This window comes from Sus scrofa, chromosome 7, assembly GCF_000003025.6.
Source record: "Sus scrofa isolate TJ Tabasco breed Duroc chromosome 7, Sscrofa11.1, whole genome shotgun sequence".
NCBI classification, from domain to species: Eukaryota; Metazoa; Chordata; class Mammalia; order Artiodactyla; family Suidae; genus Sus; species Sus scrofa.
Genome location: NC_010449.5, coordinates 56,581,629 through 56,607,589, shown reverse-complemented (window position 1 = coordinate 56,607,589; position 25,961 = coordinate 56,581,629). Strand labels below are relative to the sequence as shown.

The 25,961-nt window shown below is 41.7% G+C and overlaps 1 protein-coding gene across 5 annotated transcripts in view; it reads left to right on the top strand.

Annotated features, from left to right (window-relative positions):
- SCAPER (S-phase cyclin A associated protein in the ER) overlaps positions 1-24,343 on the top strand; it is a 429,066-nt gene extending 404,723 nt beyond the window's left edge. For all 5 annotated transcript variants that reach the window (XM_021099014.1, XM_021099012.1, XM_021099013.1 and 2 more), the window contains 3 exons: positions 18,021-18,212; positions 21,510-21,561; positions 23,927-24,343. In XM_021099014.1, the coding sequence (XP_020954673.1) occupies positions 18,021-18,212; positions 21,510-21,561; positions 23,927-24,030 (348 nt within the window). In that variant the 3' untranslated portion in view covers positions 24,031-24,343. The remainder of the gene's footprint in view (positions 1-18,020; positions 18,213-21,509; positions 21,562-23,926) is intronic.

Here is a 25,961-nt window from a genome sequence, read left to right as displayed (position 1 = left end):
ATAGTCTGAAGGCAGAAAACCTGATTCCTCCAGTTCTGTTTTTCTTTCTCAGGATTGTTTTCACTACTTGGGATCTTTTGTGTTTCCATACAAATTTTAAACTACTTTGATCTAGTTCTGTGAAAAATGCCATTGGTAATTTAATAGGGCTTGCATTGAATGTATAGATTGCCTTCAGTAGTATTGTAACTTGGGCAATATTGATTCTTCCAGTCCAAGAACCTGGTATATCTATCTGTTTGTATCATCTTCAATTTCTTTCATCAACATTTTATAGTTTTCAGAGTACAAATCTTTTGCCTCCTTAGGGAGGTTTAATCCTGGGTATTTTTATTCTTTTTGATGTGATGGTAAATGAGATTGTTTATTTAATTTCTCTTTCTGATCTTTTGTTATTCATGTGTAGGAATACAAGAGATTTTTTGTGTTAATTTTGTATCCTGCAACTTTACTGAATTCATTGATGAGCTCTAGTTGTTTTCTGATAGTATCTTTAGGATTTTTTTTATGTATAGTATCATGTCATCTGCAAACAGTGACAGCTTTACTTCTTCTTTTACAATTTAAATTCCTTTCATTTCTTTTTCTTCTCTGATTGCAATGGCTAGGACTTCCAAAACTATCCTGAATATAGGTAGCAAGAGTGGACATCCTTGTCTTGTTTCTGATCTTAGAGGAAATACTTTCAGCTTTTCACCATTGAGTATGATGATAGCTATGGGTTTGTCATGGCTTTTATTATGTTGAGGTACATTTCCTCTATGCCTTATGGAGAATTTTTATCATAAATGGGTGTTTAATTTTGTCAAGAATTTTTCTCTCCATCCATCAAGATGATCATATAGTTTTTATTCTTCAATTTGTTAATGTGGTATATCACACTGATTGATATGCAGATACTGAAAAATACTTTCATCCCTGGGATAAATCCCACTTGATCATGGTTATGATCCTTTTAATGTATTGCTGGATTCAGGCTGCTAGTATTTTGTTGAAGATTTTTGTTCTATGTTCATCAGTGATATTGGCCTGTAATTTTCTTTTTTGTAATATCTTTATCTGATTTTGGTATCAGGGTGTTGGTGACCTCATAAAATGATTTTGGGAGTATTCCTTTCTTTGCAATTTTTTGGAATTGTTTCAGAAGGATAGGTGTTAACTCATCTCTAAGTGTTTGATAAAATTCACCTGTGAAGCCATCTTAGTCCTGGACTTTTGTATGTTGGAAGTTTTTTAATCACAATTTCAACTTCAGTACTTGTGATTTGTCTATTCATATTTTCTAGTTTTTCCTGGTTCAGTCTTGGAAGATTGTACTTTTCCACTAATTTGTCCATTTCTTCTACATTGTCTATTTTATTGGTTGCTTGTAATAGTCTCTTATGATCCTTTGTGTTTTTGTGGTATCAGTTGTAATAGCTTCTTTTTTATTTCTAATTTTATTGATTTGAGACCTCTCCCTTTTTCTCTTGGTAAGTCTGGCTAAAGCTTTATCAATTTTATCTTTTAAGGACCGCCTTTTATTTTCATTGATCTTTTCTATTGTTTTCTTTGCTTCTACCTCATTTATTTTTGCTCTAATCGTTATGATTTCTTTCCTTCTACCAACTTTGGGTTTTGTCTGTTCTTTCTCTAGTTACTTAAGTATAAGATTAGGTTGTTTATTTGAGATTTTTCTTGTTTCCTGAGGTGAGATTGTATTACTATAAACTTCCCTCTTAGAACTGCTTTTGCTGTGTCCCATAGGTTTTATATCATAGTGTTTTCATTGTCATTTGTCTCTGGGTATTTTTTTATTTCCTCTTCCATTCATATTTTTCTTGTTTTTATTTGCGGGTTTTTCTTTCCCTTTTCTTTTCCACCTGGAAAAGTTCCTTTAGCATTTGTTTTAAAGCTGTTTTGGGGAGTTCCCGTCGTGGCTCAGTGGTTAGCGAATCTGACTGGGAGCCATGGGGTTGCGGGTTCGATCCCTGGCCTTGCTCAGTGGGTTAAGGATCCAGCATTGCCACGAGCTGTGGTATAGGTTGCAGACGCGACTCGGATCCTGCATTGCTGTGGCTCTGGCGTAGGCCAGCGGCTACAGCTCCGATAGGATCCCTAGCCTTGGACCCTCCATATGCTGCAGGAGCAGCCTAAGAAATAGCAAAAAGACAAAAAAAAAAAAAAAAAAAAGCTGTTTTGGTAGTACTGAATTCTCTTAGGTTTTGCTTGTCTGTAAAGCTTTTGATTTTTCCATCAAGTCAGAACAAGAGCCTGCTAGGTAGATTCTTCTTGGTTATAGGTTTTTCCCTTTCATCACTTTAAAGATATCATGTCACTCCCTTCTGGCCTGCAGAGTTTCTGCTGAAAAATCAGCTGCTAATCTTATGGATATTCCCATTTATGTTATTTGTTGCTTTTGGGTTTTTTGTTTTTTGTTTTTTGTTTTTTGTTTTTTGTTTTTTGTTTTTTTTTTTTTTTTGTCTTTTTGGGGCTGCACCCACAGTATATGGAAGGCTAGGAGTCAAACTGGAGTACAGCTGCCAGCCTACACCACAGCCACAGCAATGCCAGATCCAAGCCACATCTGCAACCTACACCACATTTCACAGCAATGCCAGATCCCTAACCCACCAAGCAAGGCCAGGGATTGAACCCACATCCTCATGGATACTAGTCAGGTTCATTACTTCTGAGACATGACGGGAACTCCCCTTACTGCTTTTAATACTTTCCCTTTGTCTTTAATTTTTGTGAATGCTTTTAATACTTTCCCTTTGTCTTTAATTTTTGTGAATGCAATTAATATGTGTCTCGGCATGTTCCTCCTTCAGGTTATCCTGCATGGAACTCTGCACCTCCTGGACTTGAGTGTTTCCTTCCTAACGTGGGTTATGGAAGTTTTCCACTATTATCTCTTCAAATATTTTCTCAGGCCTTTCCTCTCTCTCCTGGGACCCCTATAATGTGAATGTTGGTGTATTTAATGTTGTCCCAGAGATCTGTGAGACTGTCTTCATTTCTTTTCATTCTTTTTTCTTTATTCTATTCTGCAGAAGTGATTTTGACCAATCTGTCTTTCAGCTCACTTATTTGTTCTGCTTCCTCATTTATTCTGCTTTTATTTATTCCAGCGTATTTCTCATTTCAGTTATTGTATTTTTCATCTCTCTTGGCTTTTTCTTTAAATCTTCTCTTTGTTAAACATTCCTAGTATCTTCCTTCTTTAATTTTTAAAGTTTTTTTTGGTGTTGATTTACAACGTTATGATCATTTCTGCTGTACAACAGAGTGACTCAGTTATATATGTACACACATCCATTCTCTTTCAGATTCATTTCCCACAGATTATCACAGAATATTGGGTAGCATTCTTTGTGCTATACAGCAGGTCCCCATTGGCCAATCATTCCATATAACTCAACATCCATATGCCAATCCCAAACCTCCAGTCCCTCCTCTCCCCCTCCCCACCTGTTCCCTTTGGTAACTGTAAGTTTGGTTTCAAATTCTGTGAGTCTGTTTTTGTTCTGCAAATAAGTTCATTTGTATCCTTTTTTCAGATTCCACATATGAGTGATAGCATATGCTGTTTGTCTTGCACTAACTTCACTTAGGATGATAATTTCTAGGTCCATCCATGTTGCTGCAAATGGTTCCTTGTATCTTCTTGGTCCGTGTCTCCATTCTTTTTCTGAGATCTTGGATCAACTTTACTATCATTGCTCTATATTATTTGTCAGATGGATTGCCTATCTCTACTTAGCTCTTATGGGGTTTTATCTTGGTCCTTCTTCTGGAACATATTTCTCTGCTGAATCATTTTGTCTAACTTTCTGTATTTGTGGTCTCCATACCACTGGCTGCAAGATTGTATTTCCTCTTGCTTTTGTTGCCTGCCTGATGGGTGAGGTTGGTCCAGGGGCTTGTGCAGGCTTCCTGGTGGGAGAAACTAGTGCCTGCCCACTGTTGGGTGGAGCTGGGTCTTATCCCTCTAGTGAGCAAGGCCATGTCAAGGAGTGTGTTCAGAGATGGCTGTAGGCTCAGAAGAACATTAGGCAGCCTGTCTGCTGATGGGCAGGACAAGGTCTTAATGCCAAAATGGTGATCTCCAGGAGAGCTCATGTGATGAATGTCCCCTGGGGCCTCTGCTGCCAGTGTCCTTGCCCTCACAGTGAGGCACAGCCAACACCCACCTCCCCAGGAGACCCTCCAAGACCTGCAGGTCAGTCTCACCCAGACTCCTCAGGGTCACTGCTTTGCCCTAGGACCCAGTGTATGTGAAAACTTGTGTGCATCCCCCCCAAGAATGGATTCTCTATTTCCTCCCCTTGTCCTGTGGAATTCCTGCACTCAAGCCTCCCTGGCCTTCAAAGCCAAATGCTCTGTGGGCTCTTCCTTCCGATGTCAGACTCCCAGGTTGGGAAGCCTGGCATGAGACTCAGAACTCTCACTCCTCTGGAAGAACCTCTACAATATAATTATTTTCCAATTTGTGGGTTGCCCACCTGGTGGGTATGGAGATTTGATTATATCTTGAATGTGCCCCTCCTACCATCTCATTGTGACTTCTTCTTTGTCTTTGGGTGTAAAATATCTTTGGGATAGATTCCAGTATTTTTTGGAATGGTTGTTCCACCGTTCGTTGTGATTTTGGTATTTTCATGACAGGGGCTGAGCTCAAGTACTACTCTGCCATCTTGTCTCCTCTCGGTAATATGTTTTTACAGCATGATGAGAGGAACATGGGCTCTGGAGCCAGGTGAACCACTTTGTGCTCACAACCATACCACTTAAAGCTCTTATCTTTCCTCACCTGGAAATAGGGATAACATTGATAACACCTTATAGGGTTGTGCAAATTAAATGAGATCATGCACATGGTGATTAGCACATCCCCAGGGCAAGAACAAATATCAACTGTGATTTATGGAAATCAGCATTGTTTGCCTCCACATTCCCTGCTCTTAATGGGAAAATCCCTGGCGTATCCACCCACTCAGCTCTGATACTTGATATCACTTTAGGGAGGCCATCTCTGCTGTCAGAGTGTGTGTCCCCATCTATTGAGAAGCCAAAAAGAACTCTGTGTATCTCCTGCCTACAGGGTTCCTCTGTGGACCCCAAAGAGGTAGAAGCACCAGGAGGTCCTCCTGTAGGGGTCTCCGGGCTGCCACTCAGTGTGCTGCTTGGCACAGTTGCTGAGGGAGGTTTGAAGGGTCATTTTGGCTTTGGCCAGCTGCCAACCCCCTTTCCCCAGAAGCATGCCTCATTCAGCTGGACGTACCTGACAGGTGATAAACATACGCTTGTCTAGAAAACAGTGAAGCAGAATCTCTACTCATCATTTGGGGCTGCAGAAATAGGCGGAAGGGAGACCTCACACCCAAATAATTCTCTTCTATATGGGCAACTGCTAAACTGAAAACACACCACAGAGATAACTCAGAGGTACATTGAGAAACTATGGAAAAGAAACTAGAAAATGGCTCACATGAATCAATGTGAACATTTAATGGGCCTTAATTGGAACCTTATCCTACTGTACTTAGAGCAGAGAGATGAAAGCAGAAGAAATCTGAGAGACCATTTATTTCACTTGAGAAAGCAGTAAACTGAAACTACAAAAAGATTTGACTACTATTATATTTTTATGATTAAATAAAATTGTCATAGACTAGTGCTGGTGAGCCTATAAATGCTCCATGGAATGCATCCATGCTCTCTGGCTGCTGTTAGGATGTGACCAGAAAATCTATCAGCCTGTGCTCTGCATTTATTAACCCTGATGTTCTCACACCACCCAAAGGCTCTATGATAATGAAGGTTTGACCCGAATTCACACAGAAAAGGTCCAATCCCACTTGGAATATTTATATTTTAAGGCATTATTAAATACTGTCCATCCACCTACCCACCTTCCTACTCACCCCCCCCACACATGTCCTGTTAGTCGGTAATAGAGATAATCTTGCTGTTGTTATTCCTTAAGTTTGTGCGTGTACAATTATAAGTTCTCTTTTCTTAAAGAAGCAGTGTTAGAAGGTGAATAGTTGAACATGTGAAGATAGCATACTTTGTGTGAAGCCTTTTTTCGTTCATTCTTAAGAAAAAAAATATATTCTAAGCTCCTGTTTTTAATTAATTTATTTATTTATTTTGCATTTTAGGGCCGCACTCATGGCATCTGGAGGTTCCCAGGCTAGGGGTCTAATTGGAGCTGCAGCTGCCGGTCTACACCACAGCCACAGCAATGCAGGATCCAAGCCATGTCTGCAACCTACACCACAGCTCACAGCAACGCCGGATCCTTAACCCACTGAGTAAGGCCAGGGATCGAACCCACATCCTCATGTTTATAGGTCAGGTTTGTTACTGCTGAGCCACAATGGGAACTTCTTTTTTAGCATTTTTAAATGTTATAACTGTGCAGCTATAGTCAGCAAATGTGCTTATGTGTGTGGATGCTCATAGCACAGGATTACATTATTTATGCAAGTTCACAGGCCTTCATACATCACCTAGTCCAACTCCCCTCCTTGTCAGACAAGAGAAGGACTTGCCCAAGTCCCTGGAACCAGGCCTCCTGACACATTACCTAGGACTTTCAGTAACCAGCCATCTCCCTCCTCCCTTCCTCCCACCTTGGTAAATTGGACACAGATAATGCAAAAAAACAAAAAAATCCAAAATAAAGCAGTCCCTCAAATGTATAATGATATAGTGAGTTTGTATCATTTCCAAGATCTGTGCTCTTTAGACTAAGTTCTTTCTCAAACATAAATTAAAATGGAAACAGCACTTATGAGCATGGTTCTTGACAAATTATAGAATCCGTGACTTTTAACGTTGGCCAAGTGTTCAAGATAATCTAGCCCAACCTTCTTGTGCTGCAAGATATGTTTGAAGGGACTTTAGAACATGCTTCATTTAAAAGGTAACTCTTCTTGCAAAATGGACAACATGAAAGAATGAAAAATAAGCTCTAACATGAAACAGAAGGCTGGAAGTGACCTACTCTTGGGGAAATGCCAGTATCATGAGGTTTGTGTCCATATGAGCATTCATCACCCATTCCTTCTCTCACTTATCAGCTTTTACTAAATGCCTATTCCATGTCAAACCAAGACTGAGATAGGAATTCCCATCATGGCTCAGAGGTAACGAAGCCAACTAGTATCCATGAGGTTGCAGGTTCGATCCCTGGCCTCACTCAGTGGATTAAGGATCCGGTGTTGCCACGAGCTGTGATGTAGGTCACAGATGTGGCTCGGATCCCATGTTGTTGTGGCTTCAGAGCATATGATTTAACTGCTTTGGTACCGAGGTCTTGGAATTTTATAAAACTTCTTCAAGCTCTTCATTCTGATTGGCGCTTAGGGGGTAATGTAAAGAATAAGACCTCAGAGTGAAGAAGCAGGCCAAGCCCAGGTCATGAGGAGACCTACATGCTAGGCCAAGAATTGGGGATTTATCCTCTCAGAGATGATGAAAAGCTCCTAAACATTACTATCAGGAGGAGGATATGTTCAGACCATGTCTGAAAGTCCACTCCAGCATGTGGAGAGTGGGAGGATAGGCATGGGGACTTCCACACTGGAACCCCAGGGCTGGGAACTGGTGCCCCTGGTCCTGAGGCTGTATTCTCCCTACAGGAGCAGAGTGACATTTGAGGGGGAGGCCTGCCTGGAAACCTCCTTTGCATCCCTCTGCTAGTGGTACCCAGCACATAGCCTGTCTCCCATAGGAAGCGGAGATCAGCAAGTAAGGGACCTTCTCACCCACTTTCCATGGAGGGACACTGCAAGACAGTCACGCACCCCTTACCACATGAGGAAAGCCCTTGTTTCTCTAGGATCAGATGGTTTCCAAAGCCTCTGAGAGTCCAAGCCCCCAGCTACTGGCTTTAGCCTCTCCTCCTGCCCCAGCTGCTTTCGTCCCTCCTTCCCACTCTTTCCTCCTGCCTTGACCCTCTGCTGGCGCTGGACAGCAGTGAATCCCCACGGCCACCAGGAAGAATACTAGCACTTAAAGGGCCTGCCCCCTACACAGTCTGCCAAGATCTCTGCATTTTATCTCAGCCTAGAAATCTATTTTATGGCAAAAGCAAGTTTGAGAGGAGAGGGATTTGTTTGCAGTGTTAGCCAATAGAATCTTTGTGTTTCTTTGCTCTGTATTTGATTTGATTATGTAGACAGAATCTTCAAACTTTTCTCATATGATATTTAAATAAGGCCACATTAACACCCTTCCTTTTCTACCTCTAAGACCTCAGATTAGAGAAACGACGTCTGTGTGTTTGGGGCATGCTGTTTTCTTTACGTGATTCATAGAGGTCACCAGCCTCAAGGCCCCTGCTGTCATATTGTTCCTCTCCCATGCCTGGGCTTCAGGTGTGATGACACTTGTCAAGAGCAGTGTGGATAGAGAGGCTTGGCCTGTGCCCTGGCCTGGCCACTGCAGCTGCTACCTCCTCACTCCAGCATTGTAGCAGGACCAGTTTTTCCAGGAGGAATGCAACAGCTACTTTGTTTCTGCTCTGCTAAGAAAAGTATTCTTTGTTCCAATGATTTACAGGCTCTCTCTCCCCTGTCTCTTATAATGAATTTAGATGTCTAGACGCCAATTTTTGCCCCTCTGTTGAGGACATCTTGTCTCTGACAAGAAGGGAAAAAAACAAAAGAATTCCTAGGCATAAAGGATTTGCCTTGGTGAGATTTAACTATTTGTATACACTTCTGTCTGACTTCATACTCCACTCACCCTGTCACACTGGCCAGTGAAGGTGGTTTGGCCTTAGGTTTGACAGACTAGCTCGCAGGCTTGCTGAAAGATACTGCCCCTGACACTGCCCATCTACCCCTACCCTCCATGCCGTTTGTGCCAAGAGGCTGTTGGATTCGATAGGGTGATAGCTGAAGTACTGTTAGCTGTTCTTTGCAGTCCAAAGACAGTGTCATCTGGCACCCTGAAGGCCCTGGAAAGAGGAGGCCCAGGACTCTGGTATGGTAGGTATAAGGCCCTGGGGTCAGGTTTAGAAACCAAAGCTCAGTCCTCATTCATTCATTTTCCAGGTGGTTATTGAGCACCTATAATTTGTCAGGCACTGTGCTAGGCACTATGCGAGCTACTGGGGATACAGCAGTGAGTAAAAGGGACATAGCCCCTGTTTCCACAGAATGTTGAAAACTCGAGACACATCTTCCTGTCTGCCTGAACAACTGCTCACAAGTCTGGAACCAGGCAGGCCATGTGTGTGGTCCTTTCTTCTGGTCCACAGCAGACCTGAGGCTGGGGTCCTAGAGACCTAAGTAGTTGGAAGCTTGCCAGAGGACATTCCGAGGGGAAGAAAAAATAAAAATAAGACAAAAGCAAAACTTTCTCCTAATTCAGGGGGAAATTCAGGATCACTCTTAGATCTGAGCAAAATCAGCAGAATTCACAGAGTGTAAGTAGGTAAGACAGAATTTGACCATTTTCTGTTTTGTTTCCTTGAATGTAGATGAGTTCTAGAGAGATGGAGATTTTACTCTAGGGCACCATGACGGATGGATGGATGGATGGTAGGTAGATAGATTTGGAGAGGGGACAAGAAACTGCTACAGAACTTTATCTGGTTGATTTCTGTTAGTGTCATGGTTGTGGTATGGTCAGGGAAGGAGCTGTTCCCATAAAGTGAATTTGCAGATGACCACACTTAACTCTAAAACATAATGTTTAACATTACCTATTTGTGTTCATTTTTTTAAAATATTGCAGTTTCCTGTCTTCTTAAATTTAGATTATGCTTAAAATATGTTTTTGATACCTTAAGATGAATACCTGCTATAGTATCAGGTATATGAGGATCATCATGTATGTGAAGCAAATTTTTAAAATGTGGAGTTGAGAAAAGGTTAGAGTATATTTTACTACAATACAGTACTACTCTCAAGACCAACAACTTGTACTGAATGGTTCCAGGCAACTTTTTGAATTCTTACGTCTTCTTGGAAGAATTTTAATTCCCACCCCTTTACTTATTCATGTCAGCTGATCCTTCTTCCTGTTGTCAGTTTGCCTGTCTCTGGCAGTCTCCTAATTTGCTGACTCCAGTTCCCTTTTGTTAGACCTTCTGAAATGTCAACTGGTAGACCGCGTTGGAGCTTGCAGAACTTTCCTGTGAATAATTGACATGGGTTTTTTTGGAAAGACTGGGCACTCTGTGAGGGCAGGGGTATCTCTGACTGGTTCACTGCCTCATTCCCAGTGCCTTGCACCACACTTGGCCAGCGTAGATGCTTAGCAAATATTTGATGAATGGACTAATCTGTCTGCTCCAGCAGCCTGCTTGCTCACTTCCTGGTTCTTGGCTGCATTCCAGGCAGTCACAGTTGGAGGAAAGGGGCTTTGTGGGTGAGGAGAATCAGGCTGTTTTCCATTTACTTAACATGATAGTGTCTCCATAGGCCTTTCTAGCCACTCTCCTTGGGATCTTTGAAGTGAGTACAGCAGTTATCATTTTACAGATGTGAAATCTGCAAACTCTCCCTATAGCCGATTGCATTTCTAGACCAGATTTATAACTACTCAGTATTCTGCCACTGCTTTTCTTTTTTTCTTCTTTAAATTTAACTATTCAGGTCATACCAAGGATTAACAGTTTAGATATATTATAGATGATAGAAGTTGTTTTAGAAACACAAGACCACATTTGCAGGCACTCGAAACCCAGAAGGCAGCCGACTACATAATCATCACAAGAGAGTCCTCATTTTGGAGTCACATGTTCTATCAGTTCACTCCTGAGAGTCCAGCCCCATCACCAACCACTCCTCTCTTTCAAGTTCTTATGTCTGATAATTTGAGACAAACCCCTGACACAGCCTAGCACATAGCCAAGTTCTGATTATTTGATACCTAGATAAGCAGAATATAGGTTTTGGAAGGAAGGCCTTTTGGGTTGGTTTAAACGGTGTATGTCAATTGGTTTAATCTGTTTAGAATGGCAGTATGTCATCCTCATCTTCATCTCGGTTGTATGAGAACATGGCTTGCTGCCAGTGGTGAGAATGAGCTCAGCTTCAGCAACAGAGAGCCCCTCTGCCTAGGAAGGGGCAGCCACAGTGTCTGAGAGCCCTGAACAAGCTTGGGAGGTGAGAGAGAAGCCAGAGCACTCAGTCATAAAAGTTTTCCAGGCCCAGCTCCACCAGTGACTGGCTAGCAGATCTGCAACTGGTCTCTCAGACTTTCTGAGCACTAGATCTCCTTTTATGAAAGAGTATAGTCACCCTGTCCGCCCACTTCACAGGGTGTTTAGAGACTCAGATAGTGTAGGTAGAGGGGCTTTACAGACGAGTGAATATTGTCTCTGCCAGTGACAGGCCAACTGCTGAGGTTGTCCTTGAGGTTGGCAATGTGATGTCCTAGAAGACTTTGGATTCTTTCACATCAAGTGAGAGACCAGTGCTACCCACTACCCACAAAGGAGAAGGGTTTTTTTCCCAGACCTCTCTTTATAATCAGGCCAGGGTGCCCTGAGTGTGTGCCTAGGAGGCTGAGGATATCAAGCCCAACTTCCTTCCAGGGTAAGAGGCAGATTAAAACAAAATCCATTCTTTAGGGATGTCTTAGTTCGGGTTGCAATAACAAAATTCCATAGACTGGGTAGCTTATAAACAATAGAAGTTTGTTTCTTGCAGTTATAGAAGCTGGAAATCTGAAGTCAGAGTGCCAGCCTGTTCAGGTTCTGGGGAGGGCCCTCTTCCAGGCCACAGGCTACCAGTTTCTCATTGTATCCTCACGTGATATAAAGAGGACTAGAGAGCTTTATGGAGTCTCTTTTATAAGGGCACTAATCCCATTCATAAGGGCTCCACCCTCATGACCTAATCACCTCCCAAAGGCCCCCATCTCTTGATACCATCACCTGTGGGTTAGGATTTCAACATAGGAACTGAGGCAGGACATAAACATTCAGTCTATAATAAGAGACTAGCTCTACAGACCTAAAGTGACATGATGTAGAGACCATTGAGCCCCCCCCCCCCCCGTCAGAAAATGGCTTCTATATGTCCTTGTGAGAAGAGACTGTGGTATGATTCTTCCCCAAGGCAAAGCATGGAAGAGTTTGCTAACTGAGGACCCTCTGTCACTTTGATTCATTCAATCATGCTAGTAGCCTAGCCCTCTAGCAAAGTAATGGAGTTGAAAAGAGTAAAAGATACAGTTCCTGTCCTTCTAGAACTAGGAACTAAGCTGCACACGCTTAAATATGTAATAACTACTGCCATGACTTTGGGCTGAAAAGGAGAGGCATTCTCTGGCTGTGTTGCCTGGGAAGACTTCCTGAGTTTAAGGATTTCCTTAAGTGCTTGAAGGAAAGCTCCTGCTGGGTCTGAATCAGGAATCCACAACACCAGCCTGTTAGCTTTGGCCCTTCCACTCTGATTTCAGATTGACAAGTCTAGGACAATTGCCTCAAAACACACACACAGAGTAAACTAAGACTGTTTCTCTGCACCACTTACCTGTATTTCTTGGATCGCGCTTATGCTGGATTTTCTTTTCAGAGCTGTCAGAATGCACTTCCTACCCCTCTACCGCAAGATCCTGGCTGGCACTGTTTGTATTGCTCCTGTGCAGGCAGGGCCAGGGAGAGGCCACAGCAATGGCTTCCCGGGAGGCATGAAGCTTGCTGATGACTCCCAGCCAGAGCAGGGCCTGCCGCTGCCAGACACTCTGTTCTAATGAGCAGGCCTTATGGAGAGGTGGGGGTGGGATGATGGAAAGCATTCATTAGGCCTCACACTGGGAGGGGACCTCTGGTCCTGCAAGTGTAAAGAAGCCAGATCTATCAGGAGAAGACTCAGAGCAGCAGAGCTGGTGGGCTAACCAAATGTCTTTATATTGTGGTCACAGACACTGTCTCACTTGATCCTCATGTAAACCCGGAAGGCTGCCATCTACTTCTATTTTATAGAAAGAACACTGAGGCCCAGATGGTTAACCAGAGCCAGACCTAGAGCCCAGGGCTACCTAACACCAGCACCCTTGAGCCTGCAGATTCATGGCTTATGGCCGTGGAGACCCATGCAATTCTGCAAATACACTTGATTAGTGAGAGTAGCCTTGCTAATGAAATTTCATTCTAGCCAGGGCAATGAGGAATCAGAGCTGAGCTATGAACTGAATTGTATCCCCCAAAATTTATATGTTGAACCTTAACCCCCAAAGTGACTATACTTGGAGATAGGGCTTTTAAGAGTTAACTAAGGTTAAATGAGGTCATAGGGTGGAGTCCCAGTGCTAGAGGATTGGTGGCCTTAGAAGAAGAGGAAGAGGGAGCTCCTTCTCTTTCCAAGGGCACTCACCAAGGAAAGGCCAGGCGAGGATACAGTAAGATGTCAGTCTGCAAAGCAGGAAGAGCTCTCTCACCAGAACCCAACCGTGCCACACCCTCATCTCAGACTTCCAGGCTCCTCAACTGTGAGAAAACAAATTTCTGTTGTTTAAGCCACCCAGCCTATGGTATTTTGTAATGACAGCCTGAGCAGACTAAGGCAGGCTGGTATTGAATCTAGGAGTTTCTTCTCTCCACCAAAATTCCTCCATCCACAATTCTAGGTGCTCAGATCTGATCTAGTGTTGAAGTTCCCACCCACCTTCTCAGTGCAGCTTTCCTCGCCCAAGTAAGGAATAAGCCCTCCCTCCCATGGTCCCCTAGTATCTTATCCTTCCCTCTCTGATGACCCAGGCTCCTTTGTCTTACTGTCATTTGTGGACATATCTCACCTCCCCGAGAGCTAAAGCTTGATTTCTCTCTGTGTCCCCTACAGCACTTAGCACAGGAGGCACTCAGTAAATGCCCCCTGAATTTAGAACTCTCCTCTGGCTCTCTCTCAATTCACCCAAGTTATACTTCGCTTGGTAGGAAGTGCAAAAATTGGAGCCAGAAGGCCTAGTGGGTGGCCAGAGATCAACAGATGAAAGAATCAACATGTCCACTTGTCAGCTCTGGATTCCTTTTACTTTTATTTTTTTCCCAGATGCCATTTTCATACTAGCCTTCAGATCCTCTTGGCCCTCTTTCCACAGGCTACAGCACACATTGGCAGCATGCAACTACTTTTTCTAAAACCCCTTCTTCCCAGAATTGTTGATGGTTTCCAAAAAGAAGGAGTTGGGGTCTCTTGCCCACTTCTTCTCTTACCCTCTCCCTACTCCCTCCCCCAACCCCTTGCCAATGATAACAAAGAAAAAAGTGGTGAATGCCAAGGCATTTGGGTAAAAGATGCCTTTCTTTAGTGACTATGGAATTGTGCCTGCTGGCCTTTGCTTAAAAGACCAAAGGAGGGACTTCCCACCACTGTGCAATGGGTTAAGAATCTGACTGGAGTAGCTGGGGTTGCTGCAGAGGTGCAGGTTCACACAATGGGTTAAATGATCCAATGTTGATACAGGTGTAGTGTAGGTTGCACCTACGGCTCAGATTCATTCCCTGGTCCCAGGAACTTCCATGTGCCATGCATGTGGCCATTAAAAAAAAGGTGGGGGGGGGGAGTTCTCTCCAGAGAGTGATCAAGAATGGATTCAAGAAGGCTTTAAAGTCCTCTCTATCTTATGCTCTAATACAGGCAAGTAGCTTCTGTGTGACTTGTCTTAAATTCAGAAATACAAAAATCAGGAACCTAATTTTCAGTGAGAAAGTGTATTAAAGATCTAGCACCTTTGGTCGTGTTCTTTCTCTTTATTTTGGTGCTGGCAACATATATGTTCACTTTATGAAAATTCAAGCTATTAACTTAAGGGGTGTGTGTGTTATACTTCAGTGAAAAGTATACTTTAAAAAAAAAAAATAGGGAGTTCCTATTGTGGCAAAGCGGAAACAAAACCTACTAGTAACCATGAGGTTGAGGGTTCGATCCCTGGCCTCACTCAGTAGGTTAAGGATCCATAGGTCACAGACACAGCACAGATTCTGTGTTGTTATGGCTGCGGTGTAGGCCGGTAGCTGTAGCTCTGGTTCGACCCCTAGCCTGGGAACCTCCATATGCCATGGGTGTGGCCCTAAAAAGACACACACACACAAAATTAAAACCCAAAGCAAATGAGCAATTTGCTTAGATCACACAGCTAGCTGGTGATGAGAGTAAAGGCAGGAACTCAGATCTCTTAGCTCTTTAGTACCTATTTTAGAATCATACCTGGGAGCAAGTGGAAAGTTCAGTTTCATTCTCTCGATCTGACTTCCTGGAAATTCCCTTGGTTTCCTTGGAGCCCTGTTCTCTACCTGAAAATGGACGTCATGTTTGAGAGGAAGTTTCTCATTGAGGCCACACCAGCTCCTGACCTGCTGTGTCTCATAACTGTAGCCACCAAAGAAGTGTGCAGGCAGGTCACATGCTCCCCTTGTTGCAGTGCTCTGCAAGGGGCTCTGGAAAAGCCCCTTTATGTTTGTGTTGACCTGTGAGCCCTTGAAGGGCAAGTGACCTAGCCAGGTTCAGGGTAGTGTCACTTTAGGCCTTATTGGCAGCCCTTTGTTGGGACAAAGGAGACAGACCAGCAATTGTTGATTTAGTTACAGCTCCATGAAGAAGACATATATAGAGAAAACATCATATTGTAAATCTGAGATTTCTCTTAATTATGTACATTCCTTTCATTCAGCAAGACTGTCATGTCCTGTGATAACTCGCTGTTGACTTTCTATTGACTTTGGAAACTTAAGCATTTGACCACCCTGAGGCCTGGGAGTGAGTGACTGGATGAAATAAAACTGAGCCCTGCCTTCCTCCCAGTCTCTCAAAGGCCTCTCAGGCAGCGCTCTCCTGGTGCCCAAGATCCTGAGCATTGAGCTCAGGCTGTTTTACATCCCAGCCGTGCTTCCCTGCCCCTAGTGGATGTGCTTCACCTCATTCAGCTGACTACTCAGGAGGCTCAGGACATCAAACTGCCACTCCTCTGTGCCAGGAGCCCACCTGAGTCGTCCAGGAGTCGTCTTGCCCACTGAGTCTCAATGCTGCAGGCGGGCCCCTTCCAGGATCTCCTAATCCTGTCTCCCCACAATGTCTGAAGTTGTTTTGATGGACAGTGCCAACTTGGTGTTCCACTCTGGTTCTCAGCCAAGCCGGGGGGGGGGGGAGGGGGGTTGTCGACCTTACCTGTAATCTGGTTACGTCCTGTCATAGGTGATCCTGTAGGCAGAACTCCATACCCCAAGGTAACCAAACTGCCCACATTCATTTGTGTTTTCTGAGATCGGAGGACTTTAAAGTAGTGCCTTCTGGCAGGTCTTCTCACTACACTGCTGGTGGCCTCTGTAAAGTCACTTTTTCAACAGGCAACTGATAGCCAGCTCTGCTCCCAGAGGGGACTGACGCCCAAGGGGCTCTGCTTCACCCCAGCAAAGGTCAGGAGTCCAGGTGGAATAAGTGCCAGTTAAGCTCTCTGTTCTGTGCTAAATTACCAGGAACCAGGAATTGTCATCTTTGAGTTAGCATTATGCCTGTGCCAGCCAGACTGTCCAGTTTAATATCTTTTCAATTAGTGAGTCTTCCAATAATAGCATTTTAACAGTGAAGTTCCAAAGAAAAAAACTTGTTCTTAATTTTTGTCCAAAGGGGGAAAAGAGACTTCTAATAATGGTGTCATTATAAATTTTAAAGTGATGATTATTTGGCTGTGCTACAAAATTTGTAGCTAATAATTAAAATAAAGATTTAAGTAAATGCTTTATCAATAAAGTGGATGATAGGGCATATTTTTCTTAGCCAGTGTCAGAAGTGGCAGCACATTGTCATGTGCTGAATTGTCACACTGCAAGTCTTTAAAATTCCTGCTGGATTTGAAGGTATTAACAAGTCCCTATCAACATTCTCTAAAGGTTTTTGATGTCATTTTAGCTATTGAACTAAAATATGTGAACTATTACTTTGTTGATTTTGTTCTTAAACCAAACTGCATTATCATCTGAGAGTGTGTTCTTAAAGTATTGTTAAAAGTACTTTGAAAACTTGTAAATCCCTGTAATTTATGTTTCTCCTGCCTCTGCTGTTTCATTCTGTCCTTCTGGTTTTAATTTGAATGCAGTCCTGTCTGGGTGTGTACCTGTAAAATTGTGTTTTTCCAAGTACAATTTACAGTCTTGACCTTAGATTTTACAGTGTTCCTAACCTTCCATGAGCTTCTTCCTATATCAAGCAGTGGGCTTTGGGTCACCCCAGCTCTTTTATATTAAAACAGCCTAATCAAGGTTACTTGAAACAGATCTGATTTTGACATTTCTTAGTTTATCATGGAGGCCTGGGGAGTAAGTGAGGAGGGCTTCCCTGCAAGCCCATTAATCGCATTGCCCCATTTCTTAAAATGTACACAGTTGTAAACCTAGACTGGTTCAAGACAACAGTCTCGTTTATCTAAACAATTCTCCTTTTAGACTCAGTGGCACTGATGGAAACCCAGATAACCAGTATGGATCAGAGGAAGGATCTTTTGGAGTCTGTGTTTGCTGAAACAGTTCCCATTCCCCTTACAATCCCCTTTTCTTTTCAAGGACTTGTCTGCGTACAGAGTAGATCCAGCTGCATTTGGGATCTTCCACTCGCTAGGTTAGAGGAAGGCTGCAGCGGGCAGGGCAACAGGACAGAGTATCTTTCCTGTGAGTGAGCTCTGTGCAGGTTTTAAGGAATTTGGCTGTTTTGCTTTAAGGGGGAGAGTGAAGGGTGGGGCACTGTGTAAGCCGTGTGTGTCCCAGATCCCTTTCACAGGCATCCCCTCTCCATGATGAATCCATGGTTCCTCGTGGATTGTAATTTTTCAGTGGATGCAGAACTTTTGGAATCTCTTCCTTAAGTTAGGAAATGAGATCTCTTTATTTTCTGCTCCTTTCAAGTATCACTTAAATTAAGCCCTCTGCTAAGGAGTTAGGAGCCTTTTTTTCTCCTCCTTTCACCTCTTCAGTGTGTTCTTCCTGGTTCTCCCCGACAGCTCTGGCTGGGGAAGGGGGACACAGGCCAGCCAGGCTTTTTGGCATCTGACCTGGGGTTCCTCCTCCGTTTCAGGTCATCGTACAGTCCGGCCGCCACCCGACGGTGCTGCAGAAGCTCTGCCAGTTGCCCTTCCAGTATTTCAGTGACCCTCGGCTGATCAAAGTGCTGTTTCCTTCACTTATCGCTGCTTGTTACAACAACCTTCAGAACAAGATCATCCTGGAGCAAGAGATGAGCTGTGTTTTACTGGCCACGTTCATTCAGGTACCTTCTGTGTTATGCCTAAATCTCTGGTTCTGTGTGTAAGCTAACGCAGTTGAAAAGTAAAAGGGAACCAGCTGCTTACCCTTGCCATCCACACTACCTTTTAAAATTTCACTATTCCTGTGCTTGAAAATGAATTTCTAAAATATGATAGTAAAACTAAGGTTTGAGTGCTGTATAATTTCTACGTGGAGGATTTCAAGAAAAGGGAATTTTTCCAGTTAATGAAATGGTAAGGCTGTACTAAGGAAATGTTTTTTTTTAAAAGACTTCTTTAAGACTTTAACTATTTATATTTATCTTGGGGGGGGGTGTCTAGTTTTAGAGAATAGAGAATGATTACTGAAGATCAATTAAAACTTCAGTTTGTTTGTAAACTTTTAAATATTCATATATACGCACACAGCCTGTGTGTATGATAAAAATCTATTACACTGCTTTTTCTTAAATCTAAAACTTGTAAGTACAGCCTTCTATTTTTCTGATCCAGTTACATTCTGCAGGGCTGGAATCAGAATTAGTATTGTAGCAAAGCTAAGCAGTAGTTCCACATTTAAAGTAACCCAGTCAGCTGACAGCAGAACACGAGTTGGCTATTCTTTAACACGTGCTAATAGCTAATCCTCTAATTTTTTTCTTTCATTGTATATCATTATTTGCTGAAAATCTTCCATTTTCTTTCAAATGTTCCACCTTAAAATCAATGTGTTTTTGTTCCATGAGGCACATGTGATTAATAGATGATGTTTTTTGTTCATAGTGAACTAGAAAGCAGATCTCTGTATTAATATTGTCCTTATTCTGGCTAATAAACGTAGATCACTCGTGAAAGGATGTCACAGTGCCAGCCGCTTGGATGGCTAACACATCCCCTAAGCCTTCACCTTAGACAGCAGTTAGTGGTGTACATTTTTCAACTATCCTTGAGAAGATGATCAATTAATAAACACACTAGATCAACTCTGTTTAGAAATTTTTATTTTCATCTTAATTGTTCTCTTTCAGTCTGGTTCCATTCCATTTTCTGGAAAAATTTTTGAAGATGTTCAGATCTATAGGTAGGGTATGGATTTTCCAAAAACCGTCTTATGTTTAATAATTAAAATCTTAATGAGGTTTTATATAACCATCATATCAACATTTAGGATTCTTCATAAGTTCTTACAGCCTTAGGATTAAACAGAAAATAAACTGTGATCTTAAAATTCATTCTTTCATTCAAAAGGAATTTTTTTAGTGCCCACAGTGTGCTACTCTAGGCACTGGGAATACAGCAAGGAATAAAACAGAGTGTGGTTCCTGTCATGGCTCAAGGGTTAGCAAACCCCACCTCGGATCCATGAGGATGTGGGTTCAATCCCTGGCCTCACTCAGTGGGTTAAGGATCCAGCATTGCTGTGAGCTGTGGTGTAGGTCGAAGACACGACTCGTATCCTTCATTGCTGTGGCTGTGGTGTAGGCCAGCAGCTGTAGCTCCGATTAGAGCCCTAGCCTGGGAACCTCCATATGCCACAGATACAGCCCTAAAATAGAAACAAACAAACAAACATACAAAAAACAGAGAGAATTCCTTTAGAGATCTTTCATTAGCATGGGGGAGGTCAAATAAAACAAATAAGTTAATATAGCAAGTCACACCATCTCAAGTGCTGAAAAGGCAAGGAAGGGGACAGGAACCTCCGGGAATGGGTAATGAAGTTTTTATGGCAGGAGCAGAGAGGCCTCAACCGAGACAGTGATTGTTGAGCAAAGGCAGATTTGCACCTCTATCACTTTAGTCTCTTACATTTTCAACTGCTTGGAAAACAATTTATAAAAATATAAATGATATCAAAATCTAAAGTGAGGATCATCCATATTATTTACATTCATCTGATATTGATCTCAGAATACTTCTAATTCAACTCTTCTCTATTACAGATAATTAAATTAAATGTAAATGTAACACACTTAACATACGTTTTATTTTAACACAGAGATTTTTGTAAGTACTACAGAAATGTATTATGACGCTTATTTGGGATAGCACATTAGATTAATGGAGTAAAGTTTTTTCCTATAAATAATAGTGTTCAAGGGAATGAATATACTTTGGATTTTAGTTTATAAAATGGTTCTTCAAAGTCCCCCGTGTTAGATTTTTAATAGTCACTAGAAAAGTATATTAAAAATAGGAGGTAGTAGTTTATCTTAGGTTTCTGAAAATTTACATATTATAGATGACATTTTTTCATATTCCATCTAAAAGTAAAACTGTTAGACTAAGATTCGGCAGCAGAATGGATGGACTTAAAGGATATTATGCTACGTGAAATAAGTCAGAGAAAGATAGTTACCATATGATTTCACTTAGATCTAAAATCTAAAAGAAAAAAATAACAAAACAGAAACAGACCTACAGATACAGAGAACAAATCGGTGATTGGGAGAGGTGGATGAAATAGATGAAGAGAATTAAGAGATATAGGTGTCCACCCATAAATTAACAAGTCATGGGAATATAATATACAGCATGGGGAATACAGCCAATAATATTATAATAACTTTTTATGGTGATATATGGTAATTAGACATATTGTGACCATTTTGAAATATACAGATTAATATGGAATCACCACGCTCCACACCCAAAACTAATATGATATTGTATGTCAGTTATACTTGAATTAAAAAGAAAAAAATATTTAACAGTTCCCATTGTATCTCAGAGGTAACAAACCCAACTAGTATCCATGAGGACGTGGGTTCCATCCCTGGCCTCAATCAGTGGGTTAAAGATCCAGCATTGCCATGAGCTTCGGTATAGGTCACAGATGCAGCTTGGATCCCACGTTGCTGGTTGCTGTGGCTGTGGTGTAGGCCGGCAACTGCAGCTCTGATTCAGCCCCTAGCCTGGGAACCTCTATATGCCTTGGGTGCAGCCCTAAAAAGACCAAAAAAAAAAAAAAAAAAAAAATTTAGCTGCAGAACACCTAAGAGATTTTAGAGCTGTACCTTTTAAAAATGTTTTTTAAAAAACCTGTCAATATTTTAAGACAATATTTGGCTAAAGCATTTAGTTTGTTAGATATAATATAAAGTTGTAGTTTCCACAACAGGCAAGATTTGAGGCATCATTATTTGATTTAAAAATATGAGAATCTGAACTACATAACATCAGTTTCTTCAGCTTTTATACTTGAGCTCTAGAGTATTCATGCAAAAAGAGTCTCGGAATTCAAAAGCATTTTCAAAGCCACTTGGCAAAATTCACTGTTCATAGCATTGGTATAAAAACCCTTCTCTCATCTCACACAGGATTTTGCACAGACTCCAGGTCAAACAGATAACCAGCCTTATCAGCCCAAAGGTACGTCTCTATTGAAATTAAGTGTCATGTGTTTGTCAGCTGGACATGTCCCACTCCACCCACTAGAACTGTTAGAAAAATCAATTTATTAAATCACCTAAAATATTTGAGATTCAGATACCAAGTATATTTCAGGGAATAAAGAAATTGATTTTATCATCAAGCATGAGTGCATCAGAATATACAGAGAAATCTATGGAAGTAAAAGAAAAGCGCAAAACATCTTTATGTAATTTATACTCACCTCATGTGAGATATAATAAATGGCAAATAATTACTAAAGAGCCACTCTGGAATACAAGAGACAATCAGATCATTAATATCAGCCTACATTACTCACATAAATGCTGAAATCACAGAGGTTTGGTTCCCTACCCCTGTCCAGAATAAAACTGTCATTGAGAGAAGCCCATATGTCCCCCCCAAATTCAAGTACTTGAGTATTTTATTGAAAATAAAAAGTGTAAAATTATTTTACATGAAGAAAAAGCCTTCAGGTGAGCAGAGTTCAGGGGCCAAAAGATTTATAAGCTTCCCCCCTCCCCATAGCATTCCTGCTGAGGTGTTTCTTGTGATCAGAGCTGAGATATAGAATTTTAAAACGCATTTTTACTTTTCAAAATATTCTGCTACCCACAGTGTAATTGAGAAGTACAAATTGCTCTTTGTCTGGCTGTCATGACAGCATCTCTGATTAATGAGACCTTAATCCAGATTTTCCCCAATTCTTCCATTAGTTTGATGGTCTTTAAAGTGGCCAGAGGTCTATTCCCAGCAGAAACCTCTGGGGCACCCACCCAGTAGCCCTTACTTGGGGGGGTGTCTCTCTCCTTCTCTCTCTGACACACACATTATTTATAGTGGAGTGGACAGGTGTTGAAAAGTACATAAAAGAGAAGATAACTAAAATTGTAACAATATCATGAAAAAATTTCATGTTTTATTGGCTCAGGTACTAAGAGAAGTAAACAGAAAACTATGCCCCTTTTTAGAAGTTCAAGTCAACATGATAGTTGGCACCATTTGTCTAAGCCAGAATTAGTGTGCAAGTTCACTTCTGCCCTGACTCAGTCACAGCCTTTTTTTTAAAGCTGTTGGAGGTTAGAGGGAAATCAGCATATGTTACTATTTCTTAGAAAACAATGTTTCAACTTTGAATTTATGAAAATGTTAGAACAATATTCTAATGTATTTATTTTTCATTGAACATCATTTTTTTTTTTTTTGCAAGTAAAAATATAGACATTCTTACTCCTCTTTCTCCTGAAGTAAGGATGAGTCACCATTTGCTGCCTATCTGGCAGGCAGAGTCCCAGTGGCTGCTTCTCTCCGTTTGGTTTCAACCTGCTTTCTTTTCCAAGGGACCATCTTCTCTGACTGTCATGCTTTACCCAATTACAATGGGATTAATCCACAAAACAGCAAGTGGGGAACTGTTTTCTGCTTTGCTTAGGAAAAGTCATCACTATACTAGTGACAGCTCATAATATGCATACTTGATTTTAAAAACTGATGCTGCCTCACTAAATTGCCAGTTTGCACCTTAGATGTCTGTTCCCTCTTTTGCTAAGATTAAGCCCCCATAAAATGTCTCAAGATGTTTTGAGTTCATTGTCCAGGTGAACCTCTAAGTTCTAAGTGTAAAGCAGCTCCTGGTAGCACCACATTCTTATTGCAGAGGAAAAATCCTGGTTTTCAAATTCTCACTGCTGGATGACTGGCCAGCCTTGAGAGTGTTTGCTTCAACAGCCAGTAAAGCTCCTAATAGTTGCCTCTGCTTTGTTAGGCGACTGAATGCCAGATTTGAGCATTTTTAAAGTTATGTTTAAAAAAATCATGTTTTAAATTAAATAGATTATTTTAGAAAACAAACATCAAGTATCCATACAGATTTAGCCTTTCAAGGCTAATTTAAGAATGGAATATTTGACTGTCATTTTATTTTGTTCACTATACTTATTTTCCCCTATTTTCTTACTCCACAGTCCAAAACAGTGTTTTTCATGTTTTACATAGGGTTAATGTCTGAATAAGTTAGAAGCACAAAATAGATCGTGATTAAGATATATATTATATATTTATACTATATATAATATACAGTATATTATATACTATAAATATATTAAATATAGATTTAATATATTAAGTACTATATATATTATATATTTTATACTATGTATTATATATTTTATACCATAGATATAGATCAGTTATCTTAAATTTGCATCATGGTTTATTTGAAGTTTATATTTCCATTTTGTACTCAGATATAAAAATAATTTTCATTTCTTAAATTTTAAAGAATTTAACTCTTTTCAACTCTTCTCTCTCTTTTTTTTTTTTTTTTTTTTTTTTTCCCTCTCAGGAATATGCATGGGTTCCCAAGACTATCTTGAGCTGGCTAACAGATTTCCTCAGCAGGCCTGGGAAGAAGCTCGACAGTTTTTCTTAAAAAAAGAGAAAAAATAAATGGGTTGGTTTGAATTTGAGTACCATCATTAATATTTTTAATTGTTCAAACATTCTAACTGTTCCTTAAGAAATTCATTTTCACATGTTTATACTTTGTAGATATGGTATATACTTTGCACTATTTATAATAACTGTAGATACTTTACTGTTGTTTCTGCAAGTTGAGTTTATTTCCTTTCTGCACAATATTTTGGAGTTTGGTAACTTACATCCTATGATAATATATACTTTGCATTTGTAATAAGGGTAAAATTAGACAAAATTAGCAAGTCTGTTTTGTTATTGTAATAAAGTAACTTATTCTGTTTGCAGTGGTGACTTTTCTTGTTAAGGTATTAAAAATTTTAAAGAAAAACATTAACTCCAACTCCAGAAGTATCTTAATTAAAGACTTACCAAAAGTTAACCTGCTCTTATTTCCCTTTATAAGATTTAGAGTAAAAGATGTCTGTAACACTTTTACATTCCACATACATAATATGTTTTGGGGGGAATCTGAAATGAATTTAGAGCATTGCAATCGTCGGTCTGCCTAAACTTGCCTAGCAGCCAATACTGAGAGCACACTATAGAAAGAACTGAAATTATTCTCCAGAATAAAAATTAGTGATCCAAAAAGATCAACCATAATGAATTACCCTAAAGTGTTTCCTCACATAACTGTGAAATGAAGCAACGCCGAAGTAAAAGTAAAACAGACGGTCACAAAGGGCTCTGAAGTTTTAAACTCCTGAGCTCGGCTCACAGCTGAACGTGAGGCGTGTCTGCCAGGAGATGCTGACTTTCTCATATCTTGTTTTCATTGTTTCTCCACCTTAAGCAGACGGCCAGTGCTAAGCCGTTCACTGAGTGACATCGGCAATAATTTCTGTCGGATAAGGATCAAACATTACCAAGAAGAAAGATCTAGTCGGGGAAAAAAAAAAGTCTGAATATCTATCAGATGCAAGACTGAGGGCGGAGGGGACTGGGAAATAAAAAAAGTTTCATCAGATTTTTAAAACCAAACTTCTCTATCTAATGTTCATGACACTTTTTTGGGGGAAGCCTCACAAGGCTGCCAAGTTACGTATATTGTTTTCGCTTCTCTGAAAATAGAAAATAAAGAGGTCCGATTTAAAAAGGGGGGGGGGGAGCATGCCGGTGCGCTCTGTGCTCCCGCCTCCATGGCCCTGGCGTCTTGGGCTCTCGGGCTGAGGGCCCGCAGCCCTGGGCCACTGGAACCGACTTCGGGAGGCCCCTCCCGCCTCGGCTGAGCCCGCTCCCGGGGCTCCGGCGGCGATTCGACGTGGGGGGCGCCGGATGTGGGACCCCCTCCGCGACGCACGCGGAAACACCTCCAGCCGCGGCCAGGCTCAGCGCCGCGCCCCAGGAAGGGCTGCGCCCTGGCTCCCGTGCCCTCCTCCCGGCTGGCGACCCAGGCCCCTCCGCTGCCCGAGAGCAGAGAGCCAGGTGTCCGCGGCCGGCTCCTTCCGTGCCCGCCGCCGCCGCCCGGGGAGCCCCAACCCGAAGAGGAGTTCCCGAATCCCGCTTGCCCCGCGCGTCTTGGGGCTTGGACCCAGAACCCTTGCAGCTGAAAGGAATAATCAAATATTTATAAGATTTCCTGCAAGACGCTTCACAATTAGAATATGCTTCTTATCTGGTCGGATATGTGCCAAAAAGCCATAAATAATTGAGACAGCTGTGATTAACCTTACAGAAACCATACCAGAATTCGCAATTAAACATTTAATTGAATGGTCTCATTTGGCCCCGTTGTCCAGGAGGGGAGGGGATTTGATTGAGACAAACCCAGGCTCCACCCAGCTGGGGAGCCTTCGAGGATCGAGCCGGGGGCTCCTCGGTGATTCCCGACCCGCGCAGCTTCTGTAGGTCTCAAGTTCTCTCCTTTAATGCGCTCTCCGCCGGGCCCGAGTGATTTAAGC